The sequence below is a fragment of the Fusarium falciforme genome, chromosome 1 (assembly GCF_026873545.1).
Source record: "Fusarium falciforme chromosome 1, complete sequence".
In the NCBI taxonomy this organism is placed as follows: Eukaryota; Fungi; Ascomycota; class Sordariomycetes; order Hypocreales; family Nectriaceae; genus Fusarium; species Fusarium falciforme.
Genome location: NC_070544.1, coordinates 1,074,837 through 1,094,857, shown reverse-complemented (window position 1 = coordinate 1,094,857; position 20,021 = coordinate 1,074,837). Strand labels below are relative to the sequence as shown.

At 54.2% G+C, this 20,021-nt stretch overlaps 6 protein-coding genes across 6 annotated transcripts; 2 read left to right on the top strand and 4 right to left on the bottom strand.

Moving 5' to 3' along the window:
* Nucleotides 1-2,764: 2,764 nt before the first annotated feature.
* Nucleotides 2,765-4,804, top strand: NCS54_00026200 (Glutamate decarboxylase; the record flags this gene model as incomplete). The annotated part of the gene is made up of 4 exons (XM_053145917.1): nt 2,765-3,195; nt 3,249-3,276; nt 3,475-4,701; nt 4,751-4,804. 4 exons carry the CDS (start codon nt 2,765-2,767, stop codon nt 4,802-4,804), a joined length of 1,740 nt encoding a protein of 579 aa, XP_053001892.1.
* Nucleotides 4,805-5,552: 748 nt separating this feature from the next.
* On the bottom strand, nt 5,553-6,948 carry NCS54_00026100 (Acetylornithine transaminase; the record flags this gene model as incomplete). The annotated part of the gene is made up of 2 exons (XM_053145916.1): nt 5,553-6,578; nt 6,634-6,948. 2 exons carry the CDS (start codon nt 6,946-6,948, stop codon nt 5,553-5,555), a joined length of 1,341 nt encoding a protein of 446 aa, XP_053001891.1.
* Nucleotides 6,949-7,850: 902 nt separating this feature from the next.
* On the bottom strand, nt 7,851-9,001 carry NCS54_00026000 (Autophagy-related protein 27; the record flags this gene model as incomplete). The annotated part of the gene is made up of 3 exons (XM_053145915.1): nt 7,851-8,046; nt 8,097-8,691; nt 8,746-9,001. 3 exons carry the CDS (start codon nt 8,999-9,001, stop codon nt 7,851-7,853), a joined length of 1,047 nt encoding a protein of 348 aa, XP_053001890.1.
* A 760-nt stretch (nt 9,002-9,761) lies between these two features.
* On the bottom strand, nt 9,762-12,873 carry NCS54_00025900 (Hypothetical protein; the record flags this gene model as incomplete). Its single annotated transcript, XM_053145914.1, has 2 exons — nt 9,762-12,484; nt 12,540-12,873. The coding sequence occupies 2 exons, from the start codon at nt 12,871-12,873 to the stop codon at nt 9,762-9,764; spliced, it is 3,057 nt and encodes a 1,018-aa protein (XP_053001889.1).
* A 678-nt stretch (nt 12,874-13,551) lies between these two features.
* Nucleotides 13,552-14,833, bottom strand: NCS54_00025800 (Hypothetical protein; the record flags this gene model as incomplete). Its single annotated transcript, XM_053145913.1, has 3 exons — nt 13,552-13,951; nt 13,996-14,192; nt 14,243-14,833. 3 exons carry the CDS (start codon nt 14,831-14,833, stop codon nt 13,552-13,554), a joined length of 1,188 nt encoding a protein of 395 aa, XP_053001888.1.
* A 479-nt stretch (nt 14,834-15,312) lies between these two features.
* On the top strand, nt 15,313-17,303 carry NCS54_00025700 (Hypothetical protein; the record flags this gene model as incomplete). The annotated part of the gene is made up of 3 exons (XM_053145912.1): nt 15,313-15,640; nt 15,745-17,127; nt 17,188-17,303. Exons 1-3 carry the CDS (start codon nt 15,460-15,462, stop codon nt 17,301-17,303), a joined length of 1,680 nt encoding a protein of 559 aa, XP_053001887.1. The 5' UTR covers nt 15,313-15,459.
* Between the last annotated feature and the right edge of the window lie 2,718 nt (nt 17,304-20,021).

Genomic DNA, 20,021 nt, shown 5'->3' with positions numbered 1-20,021 from the left:
GCTACGTACCGAAAACACACAGAGACAAAAGGGGCGCGGTCGTTGCGTCAGATGCCGGGGGGTTGTTGATTCTCGGTGAGGGTCAGGACGGGCTCCTCCCCGGTCAAAGGCAAACATCACCAACTCAAACTTGGGGGTGGGACGAAAACGGGGAGGTGGCCGATTGGGTTGTGGAGAGGTGCAAGGGGAGTGCATTTTCTACCCTCTCTCTTTACGGGATAGGTATTCTAGGTCTTGTTCCTTTTCTTCGATGCCATTGATGACGGGTCTCGATGCGGAAACTGATTTGCGGACAGTTGAGGAAAAAAAAAAAAGACACGCCACTTGGAAATGTCAGGTTATTCGGGGCGTAAAGCACCTCACGGAGAAAACAAGGCCCCCTTTTTTCTTCTTTCGTTTGGCTGAGTAGATTCCCACTTGATACTTTAACTACGTGGTATAATAACCTTGGAGAATGTTATTTTAAGAGATGTCTGTTGAGCGGATTTGTTACGACTTGACGATGATGTGTTGGCGTTTGTTGACAGACCGTCTCTTACAGGAGTACAGTAGTTCCTATGGGTCTCTTGCGGAAGAGATGCGCTTCCGCAAAGGCCAAACGGAAGAGTACTGTACTGTAGACCTTGCTCAATACCACGGTGAGAAGGAGAACAGGCCAAGGTGAGGTCAGTGAAGAGGTAAACCCGTCGATAACCCATGTTGCCCGTTCGGCGGCTCACACCCCCGGTGGGTCCCCTGCCGGCCGGCCGGCAGCCTCCGTGATTGGGCCGCGAGGGCCTGTTGCCCCGGGCTGCCGTGCCCGATATTTCCCATCTCAGCCCTGTAGACGAGTACGTAGCTATGTTTATGGGACGATTGTTGGTTTGAGGAGACAAAAGTATCATGGACAGGTACAACTGAGGAGAGACTTGAGGAGACGCGATGTGTCAGGAGAAAAGAGGTACCAAAAAAAAAGAAAGCAAGAGAAAAGAACATGACCGACTTTCTCGACTCAGCCATGAGCTCTGCAAACTTGCGTCATTGATGCTCCCAAGTGCCACGGATATGGGGTGAGCGGGCCCCAGGGGAGGGAGTGCAAGGGGCGCCTCTGCACTGCAGGTCGTCCCAGAGCATTGGGAACTCTGGAGAGGATCTCTTGGTGATGCTGCCTGCCTGCCTGTCTTGAAGAAGCAGGTTGTCTAGGGTACCAAAAGACAGAAACACGAGACGGGAGGTGTAGATGTGCCCACATGCGAGGTTGAAGCGCCCGCCAGATGCGCCCGCCCAGATGGAAGAAAGCACAACATCCGTCTCATCCCCCATCTCACACCGACTCGAGCTGGGGAAAAGGGGGGGCGATGCAGATACATCTCTTATGCTACGTTCTACGTAGTATGTCACAATCCCCCATCGCCAAATGGGATCGCATCCTTGGGGGCATGTCTCTCGATGGAGTCTGGGCCTGCGTCTTCCGATGCGGCGAAACTACGACTTCACCGGCGATGATGACACGTTCAAAGGGACACACCGTATGGGTCTCTCCCCCTTTGACCCGGGGCTTGTTTCCAGAAGGACAAATCCTAGATTGGGGTCGGTGGAGGAAATCGGATGCTCGGCCATCTTTACTGACCTTGAGGACACCCTAGCAGGTATCCTCCTCTCACCGACCCTTGCTTTCCGGAGACCAGAAGCCGAAACACACACAGAAAAAAAAGAGCGCATGTGTTTTTTTCGTCAAAGAAAGAGAGGAACGAAACGAGAAAGACCGTAATCTCCTTCGGCATCGAGTCCCCGGGGGGCGTGGGTGACCGAAGGGGTTGGGTTGGTTGCATAAGGTGAGGTGAGGTGAGGTGAGGTGAGGTGAGCCGACACGGGGAATTTGGGGGGGCTGGGGCGTCGTCTTGCTAGGGATAGAGGCCGCCCGCCCGCCGCGGGCCGAAAGTAGAAGGAAAAGAAAGGAAGCTCTCCAATATGAGGGATTTCGGTCTAAAGCATAGCGAATATGGGACGAGGAGAGACTGAATTGGACCGCAAGGTAAGGTAAGGTAGGTGTAAGGCGGCGTAGGTGTGCGCCGTTTGGAGGCCCAAGTCAGCCCAAAGCACCAATATCACCGAGAAACATGGGCCCCGGCGGATGGTTGTCCGGGAGGGAATGAATGGTACAGTAAAATAGGGAGTGAAAAGTGAGCGAGTCCTCATGTAGTTGTCATGTATTCTGGGGGTATCTCTCAGCGGTTGGTGGCGCGGTAGACGGGACGGTACTGTACGAGCGGTACTACAGGGACTTTAGGTACTGTACTGTCGATTGATGGACGGATGGATTACTGGGACATGGATCTCTTGCGCACAGTTGACTCTATGGTCTGGGATGGCCTCGAAGCACGGAGAGACTCGGTCGGGTTCAGGCACGACGGTCAACAGCGCCTTGCCTTGCCCCATCCCCATTCTCACTCATGCTGTTCCCGTTGCGTATTATTTCCCTCTCTCTTCCATGAGCTGAGCTGAGCTGAGTCCTTTTTGTTTAAAAAGTCCATGACTCGTCCTCACATTCAGTCTTGATTCCCCTCCCATCCGCTCTTAGCATTCCATCCAGACACAACAATTCTCTTCTTTCAGGTCGTTTTTTACTGACTTGTCATCCCCCACTACCCATCTGCAGCTTGCCGTCATCGGATAGAGTTCCTAACCCCAACGCCACACATACGCAAACAGTTACCTTTGCTGTACCTATCTCCAGAGCTTCCCCTCCTCTTTTCCCCTCTCCTCTTTCTTCTTCTCCTTCATCATGAGTCTTGTTGAAAGTACGGAACCTAACGAGGTTCCTTCACCCGCCGTGATCGAGACCGACGACGAGGGAAACCTCATCAAGACAAACGGCCACTCCAACGGCTACTTCTCCAACGGCCACCACCCAACGTCCAACGGCAACGGTGCTGTTACTCCTTCCTTCATCGACAGCATGGCTCACCTCTCGGTCGTCCGCGCCCGAGACGACTCGGACGCCGCCTCGGTCAAGTCCACGAGCTCCCGCGCCTCCCGGAGACCTCCCCTGCAGCTGGCCAGCTACCAGGACGAGTTCACCACCAGCGTCTACGGATCCCGCTTTGCGGGCATGGACCTGCCCCGGCATCATATGCCAGAGTGCGAGATGCCCCGCGATATCGCCTATCGCATGATCAAGGACGATCTGAGCCTCGACAACAACCCCATGCTCAAGTAAGCAACCTGCATACGACACAAACAAGCTGAATACTAACTTGGTAATAAAGCCTTGCTTCTTTCGTCACCACTTACATGGTACGTAGCCAACTCATCGGCTTCTCTCTTCCGTGCTAGCACAGCTCCCGTCTCACGCCAATGCATGTGTTCCCCCCCACCCGCCCGCGGGAGCCGGTCCCACGTCTTGGCTCTCTTGGCTCTGGGGAGGGGGGGAGACGCAAGCCACACTCCACCATCACCAACGTCATTGCATAGCTCACTAACACACACTAACAGGAAGATGAAGCCGAGAAGCTCATGTCAGAGTCCTTTTCCAAGAACTTTATCGACTATGAGGAGTACCCTCAGTCTGCCGACATCCAGAACCGATGTGTCAACATGATTGGTGACCTCTTCCACGCCCCCCCAGGCACCTCTGTCGGCACATCCACCGTCGGCTCTTCAGAAGCCATCATGCTGGGCGTCCTGGCCATGAAGAAGCGCTGGAAGAACCGCAGAATCGCCGAGGGCAAGAGCACTGAGCACCCCAACATCGTCATGTCTTCTGCCGTCCAGGTCTGCTGGGAAAAGGCCACTCGGTACTTTGAGATTGAGGAGAAGCTCGTCTACTGCACACCCGAGCGCTTCGTCATGGACCCTGATGAGGCTGTTGACCTGTGCGATGAGAACACCATCGGCATGTGCTGTATCCTCGGTACCACTTACACTGGTGAGTACGAGGACATCAAGGCCATCAACGACCTCCTCGTCGAGCGAAATCTCGACGTCCCCATCCACGTCGATGCCGCTAGCGGTGGCTTTGTCGCTCCCTTCGTTGTCCCCGATCTTGAGTGGGACTTCCGATGTGAAAAGGTCATCTCCATCAACGTCTCTGGCCACAAGTACGGCCTCGTCTACCCCGGTGTTGGTTGGGTCATCTGGCGATCCCCCGACTACCTGCCCCAGGAGCTCGTCTTCAACATCAACTACCTTGGTGCCGACCAGTCTTCCTTCACCCTCAACTTCTCCAAGGGTGCTTCACAGGTCATTGGCCAGTACTACCAGCTCATCCGTCTGGGTAAGCACGGTTACCGCGCCATCATGAGTAACCTGACCCGAACTGCCGACTACCTGACCGAGACACTCGAGAACCTCGGCTTCGTCATCATGTCAGAACGCTCGGGTGCCGGTCTTCCTCTCGTGGCCTTCCGCTTCCGAACTACAGAGGAGGGCGGTGACCCCGACCGCTACTACGACGAGTTCGCACTCGCTCACCACCTCCGTTCCCGAGGATGGGTCGTCCCCGCCTACACCATGGCTCCCAACTCGGGTGTCAAGATGCTCCGTGTCGTTGTCCGTGAGGACTTCACAAAGACCCGTTGCGACTCTCTTATCGCCGATATCAAGCTCTGCCACGGTCTTCTCAAGGAGACAGACCAAGAGTCCATCCGCAAGAGGGAAGAGTACATCAAGAACCACGTCAGCTCCATGGGCCGGGGGAAGCACGGCCACCCTGTCTACACTGTAAGTTTACCAGCCTCAATCCCTAAAGAATACCGACTAACATGTACAGAACGAGCAACATTCGCTTCAGGGCAAGACTGGCAAGACCCATGCTATTTGCTAGATGTAGATGTAGATGTAGATGAAGATGGGGATAGAGGACATCATTGATCACTCGGTGTGAGGATTAAGGCTCTGGCGTCGTGCGGTGTGATTTTGGTTGCACAGCATTGCTTTTGGTTTAGTTGGGTTTGCGGACATATACAGCCATACATGAATTGACATCTGGATGACTTTTTTCGTTACTTCTCTTGAATTGTCCACTTGACATATATTGCGCTTTACCACTCGAAGTTTCAAATCTGACCTGAATATCTCAACCTGTCATGTCAAATGAGCTCAGAGCCTTACAAGGCCGTTTCATCATAGCTCATCGAACAGAAGCAGATTGTCTCAAAACACAAGCGACCCCGTGCAATGGTGACGACGGCGCAGAGCGACTTCGCCGCGGCTATGTTGAAAGAACAGATACTAAGGGCAACAGAATCCATCGACGGTGGCGCTGGTTATAAAGACGATGCTCCTAGAGATGAAGACTCATCTGTAGGGAGCTCCATGGGTTGTTGAAGTTGAAGGGAAGAACACAGAGCAACTCAACGAGGAGGCAGCGAGGGTTTAAATACCAGATCATATCAAGTCGGGCCTTTCTTAAGCCACACGTCTGCAAGACAGTAAGTGAATGGTATCTGTCTTATTATCTAACCTTACTTTTACGCTCCTCAACCCAAATCTTAACCAGTGCCCAACAGAACCAAGAACAAGAAAACTCAAAATATCCAACACCTCCAACACCGAGCTCTACATCCTCTCTCTTACCGGGTCGCCTCAATGGCTGCCTCGAGGATATCCAGACCCTGGGTAATCTCATCATCTGTGACAGTCAAGCTCGGCACGAATCGAAGAGTGTTTGTGCCGGCTGTGATGATGAGCAAGCCCCTCTCGCGAGCAGCCTTAATGATGGGCGTGGGGTCCTCGGAGAGTTGGAGACCGAGGATGAGACCTCGGCCGCGGACCTCCTTGACCAGCTCTGGGTACTTCTCCTGGAGCTTGGTGAAACGCTGTCGGAACACCTCCGACTTGGCTGTCACTGAGGCCTGGAGCTGCTTATCGGAGAGACGTTCGACGATGTAGTGCGCCAGTCGGCACGCGAGAGGGTTACCGCCAAAGGTGGTTCCGTGGTCGCCCACCTTCATCTTATCGGCCACGTCCTGCGTCACGAGCACCGCTCCGATGGGGAATCCGTTACCAAGGGCCTTGGCAGTAGTGAGGATATCTGGGTGAGCCTCCTTAGGAAGATTGCCGTGGGCCCAGAAAGTACCCGTTCGGCCGAGACCGCACTGGATCTCGTCGTAGATTAGCACGGCGCCGACCTCACGACAGCGCTTGGCGAGGGCAACGAGGAACTCTTCAGTCGCGGGGGTAACACCACCCTCACCCTGAATAGGCTCGACAATGACACCGCACGTCTTTTCAGTAACAAGATCGTTAATGCCAGAAACATCATTATAGTTTCCAACCTTGAACCCAGGAACCATGGGCGCAAACGGCTTCTGATATTTGGGGTTAGGCGTGGCGGAGAGGCTGCCCATGGTGCGGCCGTGGAAGCCGTTGTTGAAGGAGACAATCTCGACTTTTTCGCCCGACGGGTCTGTAACCTTGCCGGCCTTGCGGGCAAACTTGATGGCGGCCTCGTTGGCCTCGGAGCCAGAGTTGCAGACAAAGACGGAGGCGGCGTTGTGCATGGCGCCCGACTCGAGGGTCTTTTCGACGAGGAGCTTGGAGAGGGCGCCGGTCCAGGGGTTGTAGTAGAGGTTGGAAGCGTGAACGAGAGTCTTGGCCTAAAAAACACACAAGTTAATATCATATCGTTGATCAATTGTTGTCAAAACATACCTGCTCGGTCAAGAGCCTGGTAAACTCGGGATCGCAGTGTCCGAGGCCATTGACAGCGATACCGGCGGTGAAATCCAAAAACTTGCGATCCTCTGCATCCCAAAGCCACGACCCCTCCCCCTTGACAAAAACAGGCGGAGGACGGGCGTATGTAGCAACCATGTACGGCGCGTGCTCGTTAACGATGGCGGCGCTCTTAGACTCGGGCGAGGGGTCGGCGTTGGGGAGCGAAGAGAGGGCTCGGTAGGCGATCCGAGGGCGAGACGCGGCGGCGATGGACGCCAATCGGCATCGTACGGGAAGTCGAAAAGCCATTATGAGTGATTAAATTCCTTCCTCGTAGGATTCTATCGTTCGAGCAAGGTAGAGAGAGTGTGGTTGAAGGGGTAGAGGGGTTTGGAGGGGGATGAGAATTATTTGTGGTTGCTGATCTTATCGATAAAAGAAAAACCACCTCCGCTATCGCAGCTGAAGACTTGCTCACATATTCGACTCACCCAGGAACAGAGTCAAAAAAGAGCGACAGGGATCCAATTGGCTCATTATTTGGAATCATTCCCTTTTTCGTCGTCTCTTGCATGCTTAGAGTCACGGCGAACTGTCTGCATCCCGCGCGCTTTAGCTGAAGGGGCCCCATTTTGGACGGAGCTTATACCCACGTTTTGGCCTAGTCATCCCGTTCTTTTTCGTGGGATAGAGGGATATAGTATGATTCAGATACAGGTGTGGTCCATGTTCTCTAGCAAATAAATTACCCGTGGGGGACCTCGGTTGTGCCTTAACTTGCGGTACTTTAACTCAGTCATGGTGTTTGTATCATGAGCCTCGGAGCAAGTTCCGGACCTTGGAACTGGGGCCGGATAGTCATGGCAGACTTATGGGTCATGGCTTATAGCATGACAATAACAAGAATCCCATCATCGTGGTTTAAACAGCTCAATATCACTATCGGCTGACTGGAAATACCGTATGCCCAGCATCAAACAACCGGCCACAAACCCAGCACTGCATTGCCTCTCTGAATCTGAATCTAAACACCCAATTACATGTTGAAGAAACCCCCAGCCCATGACGATAAAAAATCACCACACTATGTATACAATTCCAACCAGAGAGCAAGCTTGTCCAGCCTGAAGCGCCGTACCAAATCCCTCCCTAACAGGCCAGGATAGGCCATTTCACCTCGGTGTAAATGAAACATGAAACGTAAACAGAGCTTAGACCGCGCTGTATCCGCCTCGACTGCCGGTGCCCTGCACGGTGTTGAGGACCCGGCGGATCCAGTCCTTGAGTAGGTAGGGGATGTCGCGGATGGTGTCGCTGTGGGGGAGGAGATCCCAGCCTCGGGCGCCGTAGCGGGTAAAGTTGATCCAGGATGCAAAGATTAGGTAGCCGGCGATGCCCAGGAAGGCGCTGCAAAAAAGTGTTAGCATGTGGCATGAGAACCGACGCGGGATACTCACATAATGATGAACCAGGTAAAAAAGCCCCAGTGGGAGCTGCTGTTACCATCACCACCTTCAGATTGGCTCTCGCAGGCGTACTTGGTGTGCCACGTCAGGCGTAGGACATCAATGTTCTTCTCCTTCTCATAGCCGTCCCAGATGAGGGTGGCATTGTCGTGCTTGAGCTGGTGCTCAATCGTAGACTCCTCGCCGCCCTTATCACCGTCTTTATCGCCCTCCTTCTCCTTGTCATCGCCCTCCTTCTTCTCATCGTCTCGGGCCTTGAGCTTGCCGCTTCCCTCCCCCCAGACCCATTCTCCTTCTGTGCCCTCCTTGTCCGGGTCGCAGAGGAACTCGATAATGGCCTTTTGATCCGTTACACCCTCTGGCGGAGCGTCACTGCCCTTGAGGGGATACCTTCCACCACCGAGTACCAGCCGAAGGCCCTCCTTTTGTCTATCGGAATTCGAGTCGCTCGTCTTGAGTCTTGTGGGAGTCACTTCAAATCGGGAGCCGCCAGCGTTCTCGAGGTTACCCGCTATGGCTACTACCTTCGTGACCGTATCAAACTCGCCTTTGGTGTCGTTGTTGAGAAGGTGGGTGACGGCGCACACTGCCATCAGTCAGTTTACGAGCTTCCAGCGCAAGTATCAAGCTTGATACATACCTCTCGTGCCGTTGGGGCACTTGTTTGCTCCCTTCTTCTCTAGAGGTCCGCACACGTCCAATGTGTACGTTGTGTTGTAGTGCAGCATAGTGCTGGGCTCGACGCGGGTCGTGACAACCGAGTGCGCGCCTTTGAGCTTGGATAGGTCAAACTTCTGGCCATCTACCCGGATATTCGAGCAGTCGAGGTTCTCTGCGCCGTAAACCGACGTGGCCAGAAGAGGCAGCAGAAACGAGAATAGCTCCGGCCGATGCATCTGGACGACGAGATAGGAGAAGTGTCAATAGAAAGAAGGACGAAGCCGGGGGCGATGCGGCAAGTCGGATGAAAAGGAACCGTGGAAATTCTGCTGCCTTTTCAGGACCAAGGGACTGTCGGAGGAATATCTGTCGCGTGCCGTTGAGCAGATGCGTGATGAAATGGTCACGTTGCGTTGCCTGGAGGTTGAGCTATCGCGGGTTTGGGTCTCTAGCGTCGACGACATGACCAAGCTTGCTCTCTCGGCCTTGGCACTTGTGTCATCTTGCGCCGGCACTTCCACGCACGTGACACTCGACGCGACTGCGCTCCCAACACCAACCTTCAAGACAATCTATCTCTAGATAGTTGCTTCAAACTGATCAAGAATAACTCATCAAGTTTATACTCATTACCTAAACCTGTCGATACACTCGTGAAAGCATCCATTTTAAGACTACTTGGCAAAACGATCATCTCCCAACGTATCCGAAAACACCATGCAACAACCAACCCATTGCCGTTCCTAGCAATTAATGACCAAGCCCACCCATCTTGTGAGAGCCATACACGTATCCATCCCATTGATGATGGCCTTGATTGAAAACCCTTGATCCGAATTCAACGCTTTCCGCGGGGTATAAAACATCAACTCCCAAAGTCGAAGAGAACCCTTGAAAAAAAAAAAAAAATACACTGCCCGGCCGAAACTCCAACTCAGCCCATGCAAATCAAGCTTGTTGCTTATCGTGTTCATTCCTACCTCCGCCCGACACTCATCACATCCCTCCTTGGGGACCCATCATGTTGTTCATTCCTTGCATCTGTTGCATTTGCTGCTGCTGCAACTGTTGCTGCTGCATCTGCTGTTGTTGCATCTGCTGCATTTGTTGTTGTTGCTGCTGTTGCATCATGAGCTGCTGCTGATTCCTACGCTGTATCATCCCTTGCTGGAACAGATTTTGAGCTCGTGAGATGCTGGTTTGCTTGAGCTTCTCATTGATCTCCGCCGGGATCCTGTCTTGAGACCCGTGTTTGAGAATGGCTTGCTGCAACAGTTGATGGTAGATAACCCGCGCATTATGCTGGATCTGAGTCTGGATGGGGTTATTACCCATTTGCTGCTGTCCTTGCTGAGGCTGCTGTTGGTTCTGCTGTTGCTGCTGCTGCTGAGCTTGTTGTGCCTGAGCCTGCCGTTGAGCCTGTTGTTGCTGCATGGCCTGAAGAGCCTGCATGTTCACGTTGTTTCCGTTCATCATCTGGCCGTTAACCTGGCCTTGCATGTTGTTACCCATTTGGCCATTAACCTGCTGCATGCGCATCATTTGCTGGAATTGAGCTTGCATCTGTGGCGTCATCTGTCGCATCTGGTTGCCTGACATGTTCTGGATCTGCTGGGCATACTGCTGGGCCAGCTGTTGGGTCATCATGTTGCCCTGCTGTGCTTGCTGATGCTGTCCCTGGGACTGTTGCGCCTGCTGCTGCAGCATCAGCTGGCGTTGCATCATCTGCATCATCTGTTGTTGCTGCTGGGGTGACATTTGGCCGTTCATGTTGCCATTCATGTTGCCGTTATTAACACCATTCTGCATTGCCGCCATGTGTTGCTGCTGGGCAATGGCTCGTTGGTGAGCCGCGACTTGGGCGATGGCCTGCTGGTTCGCCTGGTTCATGTTCTGGTTGTTCATCATCATGGCCTGTCCCATCTGCGAATTCTGCGCCATCATGTTAGGGGGTGGACTGGCCTGAGTCATGCGAGGGGTCGACGTCATCGCAGGTCGGTTGATAGGCGTGCCATGAGAGATGTTGGGCGTAGAGTGAGGGATGCGTGGTGTTCCAGATGGATGGCTCTGCTGGCTGCCTCTAGAAGACATGTTATGCGCCATGGGCACCGACATAGGTGCATTCTGGACAACCGAGGCTGGTCGTGGCGGGCTTACGGCCATTCCAGAGTTGGTCTGCTGCATTGGGACGCTCGCGACCATAGGAGACGACATGTTTTGAGGAGTACCCTGCCGAGCAGCGGGAGAAGAGGCCGGCGGTTGTGTGATCTGAGCCTGGAACCGGGGTTGGGCCTGGGCCTGAGGCTGGGCCTGGTTTTGTGAGTTATTAGCAACGGTGTTTTGTGTGGCCCCGTTGACTGCGTTGGTGACTCCATTCGCCATTGTGTTATTCTGGGTATGGGCATGCTGGGGTTGAGCCGTGTTGGGTCTGGCATTGTTCTGGTTGCTTGGCGTCGAGGCGGCTGCGCGGGCTTGCGCTTGTCGCTGAGTCTCTGCTTGTCGTAGCTGAGCCTCCCTAGCAGCAGCTTCTCGTCGAGTGCGCTCTTGCTCTGCAGCCTGTCTTTGGGCCAATACAACCGCTTCCTGTTGTTGCTGCTGTCTCTGTTGCTGGAGTCTTCGGTCATTCTCCTGCTGCTTGAGCTTCTCCTGCTCCTTCTTCTCGGCATGTTCTCGCTTGATATCGGCGAGAACCTTGAATCTCTCGAATCTTGGCTCAAAGGTTGCACCTCCCGAGGCATCTCCGTCTGCTGCACCGCCATTCTGAGCGCCAGCAACACTTGAGGACAACCGCTCGTCGCCAAAGAGCATGTAACGTTCCTCCTCAGCGGCTGCAGCTTCATCAGCAGCCACTTCGGCCACAGTCCTCTTACGAGTCTTGGGCTGTGGTGGTGGTTCAGAGTGCTTGGGATGAGACATTGCCTCAAGGAGAACAATGGTTTCCTCGATGTTCTTGGTTGGCTCCAGCATCAAAGGTGCAGTCGTAGCCAATAGAATCTGGCCCTCTGCAGCATGGATGTTGCTCCCGTCGAGTTCCGTCTTTTCACGCTTCTGTCGCTTAGCCGGTGGTGGCATGCTGGTGGCAGTCGGCGTTGGCGGGACTATGGACATTGGCGTTGGAGGTGGAATGGCAGAGATGCTGTCGCTGTCCTTGGGAGTAGAACCCTTGATCAACAAGTCCATCTGGAGGCTGAGTGCAGTAGGATGCAGTACAACCGTAAACACTTTCGGTTTTGTCGTCTTTCCTTTCACATCCTCGGGAGCGGGAACGGCAACAGTGCTTTCCTTGTTCTTTTCTTCAGCGAATTTGTCCTTCGAATCCCCACCCTTAACGTTGCCGTCCGAGGACAAACTTTCCTTGGGAAAGGGGACAAAGGGGGAAGGTGTGAGATATTGGTTGTAATTGTGTATGGATGATGGCACCACCGAGCCCTTGGGTGGTGTAGGTTTGGAGACATCCTTTGCTTGGGCGACGGACTTGTGGTCGTGGACTTGAACAATGAGGCAGCCTTCGTAGAATGGCACACCCGCATCTGTAAGATATTGGAGAAGGTCGTGAGGAACCGTGCGACTCCGGAGGTGATCGAGGAACAGTTTCATCGGTGACTTGTACGGAAACATGCCATCTTGGTTATCGAATCGAAAATGTGTCGGGTGCATATGAATTATAAGTGATGGTGGTCGACCGGCGAACTTCTTCAGGATGTAGCTGTCGGTAACCACTGTGGGCGAGTTAGCGGCTAACCGGACAAGACGTCAGTCAGCAGGGTGGTATACCATAAGGTGGAGGCTCCGCATCGTGCAGCGTTGTCTCTGCAGCCATGGATGCTGAGCGAAGGCCGGCGCTGTTTCTTGAATGCCTGCCGGCAAGTTGCGATGCGGTTTCTCGGCGTGCTCGGTTGATGGGCCGCACGGTTGACGCGGTTATAGCCCGCTCGCTGGCAGAGTGCGGCGGTTGCTTCGCGCTCGGAGGTGGTTTCTTTGCCGACATTGACGGAGAGGGCGAGGATTTTGAAGAAGATATAACTCCGTTGGTCTGGATCCCCGGTGGGATGGGACGTTTGGCTTTTGTGGCGACATTTTGATGGACAACAGGTCCGACTGGCGCCATCGTGTTGAAGTCGCGCTGCGCCGCGGGGGGCAGCAGGTAAGACGGCTTTTCGCGGCCGCCGTTATCAGATCGATGTCAATCAAAGTGATGATATCACGGCGCAAACATGGATGATGGATTCGCAATGGCGCGACGCCAGGTCCGAGGTTGGGATGCCTTTGATCGATGATGGGTGTTGGTCGCACGTCGCCTGGAGTTACGCTGGAGGAGCCGAGGGGGTCGGAGTTGAGGGTGCGGGCCGTCAAATGCAGCGCAACTCAAAATCAATAGGTATGATCTATTAGAGGCCAAGGGTAAATCGATACGCCTGTCTAGACGTCTGCAGAAGCCTGTAGTGTTGTATGGTAGTCAGGTGTTCTTTTGATGAAGTTGCACGCTTAGTCGCCGCATCACGGGTGCGGTTCGTTCCCTGGCCTGAGGTGGCTGACGCCGAAGGGTGGGTCACGTGAGCGCGGCAACCAGCATCGGGAGACTGTTGGATGGGAATTTGAGGGAGTTGAGGCGGGCAGTTGTAAATATGGACAATAGGTTATTTTCTTCAGTTAATAATCATGCAACTAGGTTCACAAAGGCTTCATCAACAAAAAGCAGCATGTCCCGTATTTCCAACTACATAAGTTCCTATCCTGCTCGCATAACTAAATGTCAAAAGCTTGGTATCTTCTGCCAGTTCATAAATCACTCCTGGCCCTGAACTCGGCGTGCCCAGTCGTCGTTTAGCCTAGTGCTATCAACAACCACAACGCCGCGTCCTCGGCCAACTCTCTCAGGCCTCTGCCACCACTCCTGACTCTTTCCAGCTCTCTCAGCTTCCGACTCACTATCTGCCAGACCACCAGAGCCACCGTCGGCCCCAACAACGAGGACGACATCGTGACGAAGCCAGGTCTGGAGAGTTGTGATGGTGCTGCCGTCTTCTCCAGACAGGGCCTTCTGGAGATAGATGACCTCCGGCTGAAGATGACGGAGGATGTGAACATGGCCATTGGGCGTGGTGAAAGGGAGAACCATGGTCTCCTTCTCAACCAGAGCCAAAGCCTGCGAGTAAACAGAGTTGAACCCAGGGCTTCCAGAAGACCTAAACCGTTAGTAGGATTCCACATAAACAGGGCAACAACTTACATAGGGTTCTTCACTTCCTCGCCAGGAGTTTGAGCTTGATCGTGTCCGATGTTAGAAAATGAAGAGCTGAGTGAAGCTGGTGGAAGGTTACTCGTAGCAGTATCCACTGTAGTGTCCTTCAGACCTGGAGCGTAGATCAAAACAAAGACCTTGACTTTGGAAAAGTCGTTGTGTCGGGGAATGTGCGACAAGATAGACTGGATGCCGTGTTAGTACCAAACGTGGACTCGAGGTCAGACTAGCTTACCGCGTGCTCGTGGAATGGGTCGTCATCCTCGGGTCCAATCTGAGTATCGGCAGAGACTACTATAGCGACAGTCTTGCGTCGCTTGCCACCAACGAGGGGCGAGGGTGCCGTCGCAGGCGCTCGTTCTCTCTTAGCATCTGCTTCCTCCTGCCAGGGGTTGCCATCGCCATATTGACTCTTGTCTTCTTCGCGAATTGAGGCCAAGGCTTTGCCCATGGCTGTGCCTGTAGCTGCGACGCCGGCGGCTACACTCTTACCTGTCGAGTCGATGAACTGTCGCCAGCCTCCGGAGCTTGTTGCTTCTTCATCCACCTGCCTAATGCCGTGAGTCTGTTCTTCGGATCGCGGTCCTTTCTCCAGTGCTCTAGTATCGCCTCGACCCAAGTCCCCCGAGCGGCGAGCCTGGCCGCTACCATAAGCTTGGTTGTCGTAGTCGAGTCCGGCAAGGTGCTCGTCTTCATCTTCGTCCTTTCGCTGGCTCCATACCCAAGCTGCTACACCCACAGTCGCGACCGTGAGAGTAACTGCGAGGGGCACCCAGTGGCTCCAAACTCCCCGTCGCGACCGCGACGATCCGTGATCGGGAGACATTTAAGCGGCGCACTGTCGCATCGCTAGGTGGAGGGGACGCGCCGGTGGCAGAGGGGGGCGGAGGGCCTTGTAACGTCGTTGAAGATTCGAGGGATACTTCTTGTTGGTAATTGCGACGGATTGATGACGCCGCCTCGATGAAAACGAAATCTTATGGTCAAATACAGCTCATCGGTAGACGCGGTGGCTGGTATCGCCAACATCAACAAGAGGGTGGAGCTGAGGCCATCCACCCCCAGCAACCCAACCCGGGGTCAACAACCCGAGGTCCGATGAGCTCAGGGGCAACATTGCGGGGGACTATTGAATATCCGCGCCGAGGTCAGCCTTGCAGCTCCGGCACGTGAATGGCCCAGGGGTTAGGTGTGGCTACTGGCTGTGGCTGGTGTGGTGGCCGTTGAGCCACAGGTGGGACATCCCACCTACTTTTTTGAGGTCTTGGCGATGATTTGAGTGACTCTTCACTGCATGTCAATGAAAACGACTCAGCTACGACCTGCACGCGAGCATCAGCAGGACGATCCGATCACTGGACTATAGATCTACATATCCGCAAAGTTACAGAGGCCTCACTTCGCTACAGCACCTCTCAACACCGACTTCAGCCCAGGGCACCCCGCGGCATCATGCCCCACGCTGTCTCGATGCCCTCAACCGGGCTTCAAGCCCTCATTCTCTGCGGGCCTGGGTCGTCATTTCCGACTTTCACCTCCAACCCCGATGAGAACCCCAAGGCACTTTTGCCGATTGCGAACCGGCCTATGGTCTGGTATCCCATCGATTTCTGCTATCGAATGGGCATCACGAGTGAGTCACAGCTTGGTGCTGAGAGCCAGTGCCTGCCCTGCAGCCGGACAGCCATATATGCCATTTTGCTTTAAATGCATGATACTAGATCTAATACCACCTAGGTATCACTCTTATTTGCCCGCCAACAGCTTCCGCTGCCATCACCACTGCCCTTAACACCAACCCTTACCTGACGGCGCTGCCTCTACCCCGGCCAGACATTCTCTCGCCGGCAGATCTTGATCAGAACACGGGCACAGCCGAGATTTTGAGGCTACCTGAAATCAGGGAACTTGTTACTGGCGACTTTGTTGTTCTCCCATGCGATCTGGTGTGCGAACTCGGTGGAGAGAAGCTCCTTCAGTCCTGGATGGTCAAGTCGGCCAGCCTGACTGACCTTCTGGGAGCCTCAAGACTCTCTAATGGCCACCGCTCGCTCCCAAGTGGAGGATTGGGTGTCTGGTATGACACGAAAACTACGACGCCGGTCAAGGGCGAGAATACCGACTTTGTCGCAACGACTCCCCTGCCCAAGTCGCCTGTCACACCTCCCAAGGGGTCGCTATTCTCCAGTCTCTCCAAGGTTGTGTACTCGATGCCGACCGATTCTTTGAACGATCTCACGGAAGAGAGAAAGGGCTTTCCAGTTCGCCATGGTCTATTGCGAGCCCACCCCCGCATCCGGATGTTTACCACCCACAGAGACGCCCACATCTACATCTTCCCCCGGTGGGTTCTGGACTTTATCAAGGAGAACGAACGCTTGGAGAGTATCGGCGAGGACGTCATCGGATGGTGGGCCAAGGCAGGCTGGCAGTCGGGTCTGGCTGAGAAGCTCAAGATGGACTCGGTTTGCGGCCTCGGACGGGTCGAGGAGACGGCAGAGAACTCCCATGAGGGCGCTGCGTCACCCAGGGAGCACAGTCCGGATGGAAAGCATGGCCTCGAGCAACACTCCCCGAAAGTTAACGCCGCCGACTCGGCGACACCAGGGATTTCTATTGAGGGCGAGTCGTCGTCGCCCGACAAAAGGGCCCCATTCGAGGTACCGCCGATCGTTGCCTATGTTCACTCGGCTGGTGGCTCCGCACCGCTGATCCGCCGCGTGGACACGGCTCAATTGCTGCTTGCCATTTCACTTCAGCTGGCCAAGTTGCCGTCACTGGAGGAGACTGGTCCCGAGGCCGCCTCACCTTATGCCCATGCGAAGAAAATCGCCTACCCCGAAGGCGTCAAACCTCGCACCACCATCACCAAGCAGGACAGCCTCATCGCTGAAAACGTCACCGTCGAGGAGAAGACGTCCATCAAGGAGTGTGTGGTGGGAGCGAACTCGCAGATTAATGAAGGAGCCAAGCTCTCGCAGTGCCTGTTGATGGAAGGTGTAGTTATCGGCAAGGCTTGCAAGCTAACTCGGTGCATCCTCGGAAAGCGATGCGTGATTGGCGATGGATCGGTCCTGACTGACTGCGAGGTCCAAGAGAACCTCCTTGTCGAGCGTCGAAGTAAGTCTCACATTTCCCCCCCCACGTTTTGAGCCGCGCTAATCACCGGGCCCTGTGCAGCTGAGGACAAGGATAATAAGCTCATGAGTTCCGAGGGTTTGGAAGCTACCGAGGCCGAGATGGATGAGGTGCTCGACGACATGGAAGCTGAAACTGAGCTAGCGGTGGTGGACTAACCCAACCACATAGAACAAAAGTGAACTTAGATATTGTCGGAAAAGGAAATGCATAGAACTTCTGCCAGTCATGCAGGATTCCAAACAGCGTATCGGTCCGAGTCAAGAAGGTTCATGATACTCCCGATCACATCTTCCCGACCCGTCATTCCGGGACATGTAGTTGCTCAGATACCGTTACGGTCATAGCGTCCAACAATATCCGTTTTTCCCGCGGGGATTTTGCCTGAATCGCAGCCTATCACTCACTATTCGTGGATATGCAGGCTGGCCCTGCACTGTAATAGGCGCCAAGAGGAGAAAACCTATGGGAGGATTACACGATTTGCCCAAGACCGCTCGTCAGCCCCATACATACCCGACGCAAACCCCGGGCTGTTGCAGCCTTATCGAAAACGTAAGGCGGTTGCTTATCTGCAAGAGAAAACAACATGGGAATCTCTGATCGCCGTATGATTTCTGTATCAGGTTTCCCCATCTTTACTATATCCGGCCGGCCGGCCGGAGGAACCCAGGTTTGTGCAGCAGCCAACTCCCGTGTACCACATGGCACTGGCGCCATAGTTCAACTAGAGGTTTCCGAGAGTTTTGCTTTGTGTAGATATTCCGTTGTCATTGCTCCAGGCTAGCTTGAAAGTGTTCAAATCTCGGCCTGCCAACGGAGACGTCGGCAGTTGCAGCACATCACTCGCGCCACCGGACTCGTTTCTCGTCCCGTATACGATAATCAAATGGCACCCAAAGGTGTAGAGGACCGCCAAGAACGCCATCTCCAACTTCTGTCCTCAAGGGTCTCTCAAACGTTGAGATAATATCATGATGACTCGCGTCGCCCGGGTACGGGTGGAGTCACTAACCAGAAGCATATCCAACTTTGGGCCATGAAGCCCCCAAATAGGAGGTGGCCCATGTTCTGTATCCTCCAGAAGCTTCTTGGCCGGGACTTGGGGTAGGATTCAGCAGTTGGCCCGCTATATTCTGGCTTGTCGTCCGTCGCCGCAGGCTCAAGGCCCAGGCGGGCACACCTCCCCACAGCCCGACTAACGTTATATAATCTCCTGTCAGCGGAAAAGGACCAGACCACAGAGCGAGTGCTTCCTCACCTATTGGGCCTACTTTTTGGGCTTTGGCAGGTGAGGATCGACTTGACGGTGGCTTTCGACCATGCATGTTTCCACCCGCTCCCCCCTGTCTGGGGGCGACAAATTCTTCTTGACAGGACAGTCAGGGCCACGATCGCACCGGGTTATAAACTCTTGGTGGTCAGGCTTTCTGCAGGAAAAAGTGACTCTCCAGATGGTACACATTCTGGGTCGGGAGCTGAGGCGGACGAGCGAAAATCACAAAACCGTTGGGTCTGGGGGACAAGGACGGGGGGGGGCTTGGGAATGGGGGCATGTGGCATGCGTATTTATGAACCCACGGCCACGCTGAATCATGGTCATCGTGGAGACAGGTCATTTACGCCCAAGAGTAAGATATTGTGGGCGTCTTGTTTGGTGCCCATGACCCCCAAGAGTTGTCAACTCGGCATTTCGGTTTGTAAGTTGGGGTTTTACCTCTTGTAGCATCTAGATTGAATTGTGGTGTTTGCGGCGCTAGGTCATCGTCTGCAGGAGCGTTTTTCGCGCAGAATCTGGGAGCTTGACAGGTGGCTATCATGCAAGTCGCCAGAACTGCATTCTCTAGTAGAGGTTGATATGCATTCGGGCGGCTTTAAGTGGGAGGAGGCGAGAGCGCAAGTTGGGACGAGACAGCGGTATTTCCCTTCACGGACCTCGAGGTCAGCTTCATGTGAGCTATCATGTCATATAGAGTTATGAGGCGTTACAGAATGGTCTGACCACCCTGAGCACCCTCAACAAACACAATTGCCGGTCCTTCATGTATTGTGTATTGGGGCACCACAACCACACCTCCGCCTACCCTACAGCCTTGCACTTTCGAGGTGTGGCCCTGTTTAGGAGAAAATATCCCTCCGAGTTGATCATTGAAATGGCATTGTATTATTACAAAGGGTGATTGTCCTGACAATATCGCATGTTGGGAAGCATCTTGAAGCATGTTGCATGGACAGGCAACGACGCCGCGACAGGGCCTGAGATTGGGGTATCGCTCCGGGCCATACTTGTTGAAGCCTGTGGGCACGCGTCCAACGGTCACTTTGACCTGGAGGCGTTCTAACAACATTCCACTGCCAACGATTGAAGACAGCTCTGGGCATCAGAAGCCACTGGCGGGTTTGGGAAACACAAGGTGCGGTTGGATCAGAAAAAGAAGCCCCGACGTCACACAAGAGGCCGTGCTGAGATGATGTGCAGAATCCCCAGAGTGTAGATCGTTTGTGTCACGGGCAAGATGCTCCGGAGCGGGTGTAATAGTGGCGATGAATAGGTAGGTAGGTAGGTGGTAGGCACATGGGTGGCGGCTTGCCTCCTCTCCGGCAGACACAAGAGTGCAGATGAGGCTTGTACCGTAGGCGAGGCCAAATCAGTAAATGAAAGCCCAAGGGCCACCGTAGACTTGGGACCCCTGGCGGCTCATGTTGGTCATCTCCCGTCAAGCTTCAGGAGATTCGCATGCAGTGTAACTCCGATCCTCGTGGAACACTAGAGCTGCGAGATGAGATACAGTACTGCTGGCCGAGTGTGCCATTATCCCCGAGGATCGAGAATCGAATCGGCGATTGCGAGATCCCACAGCCCAAGTCAAAGAAAT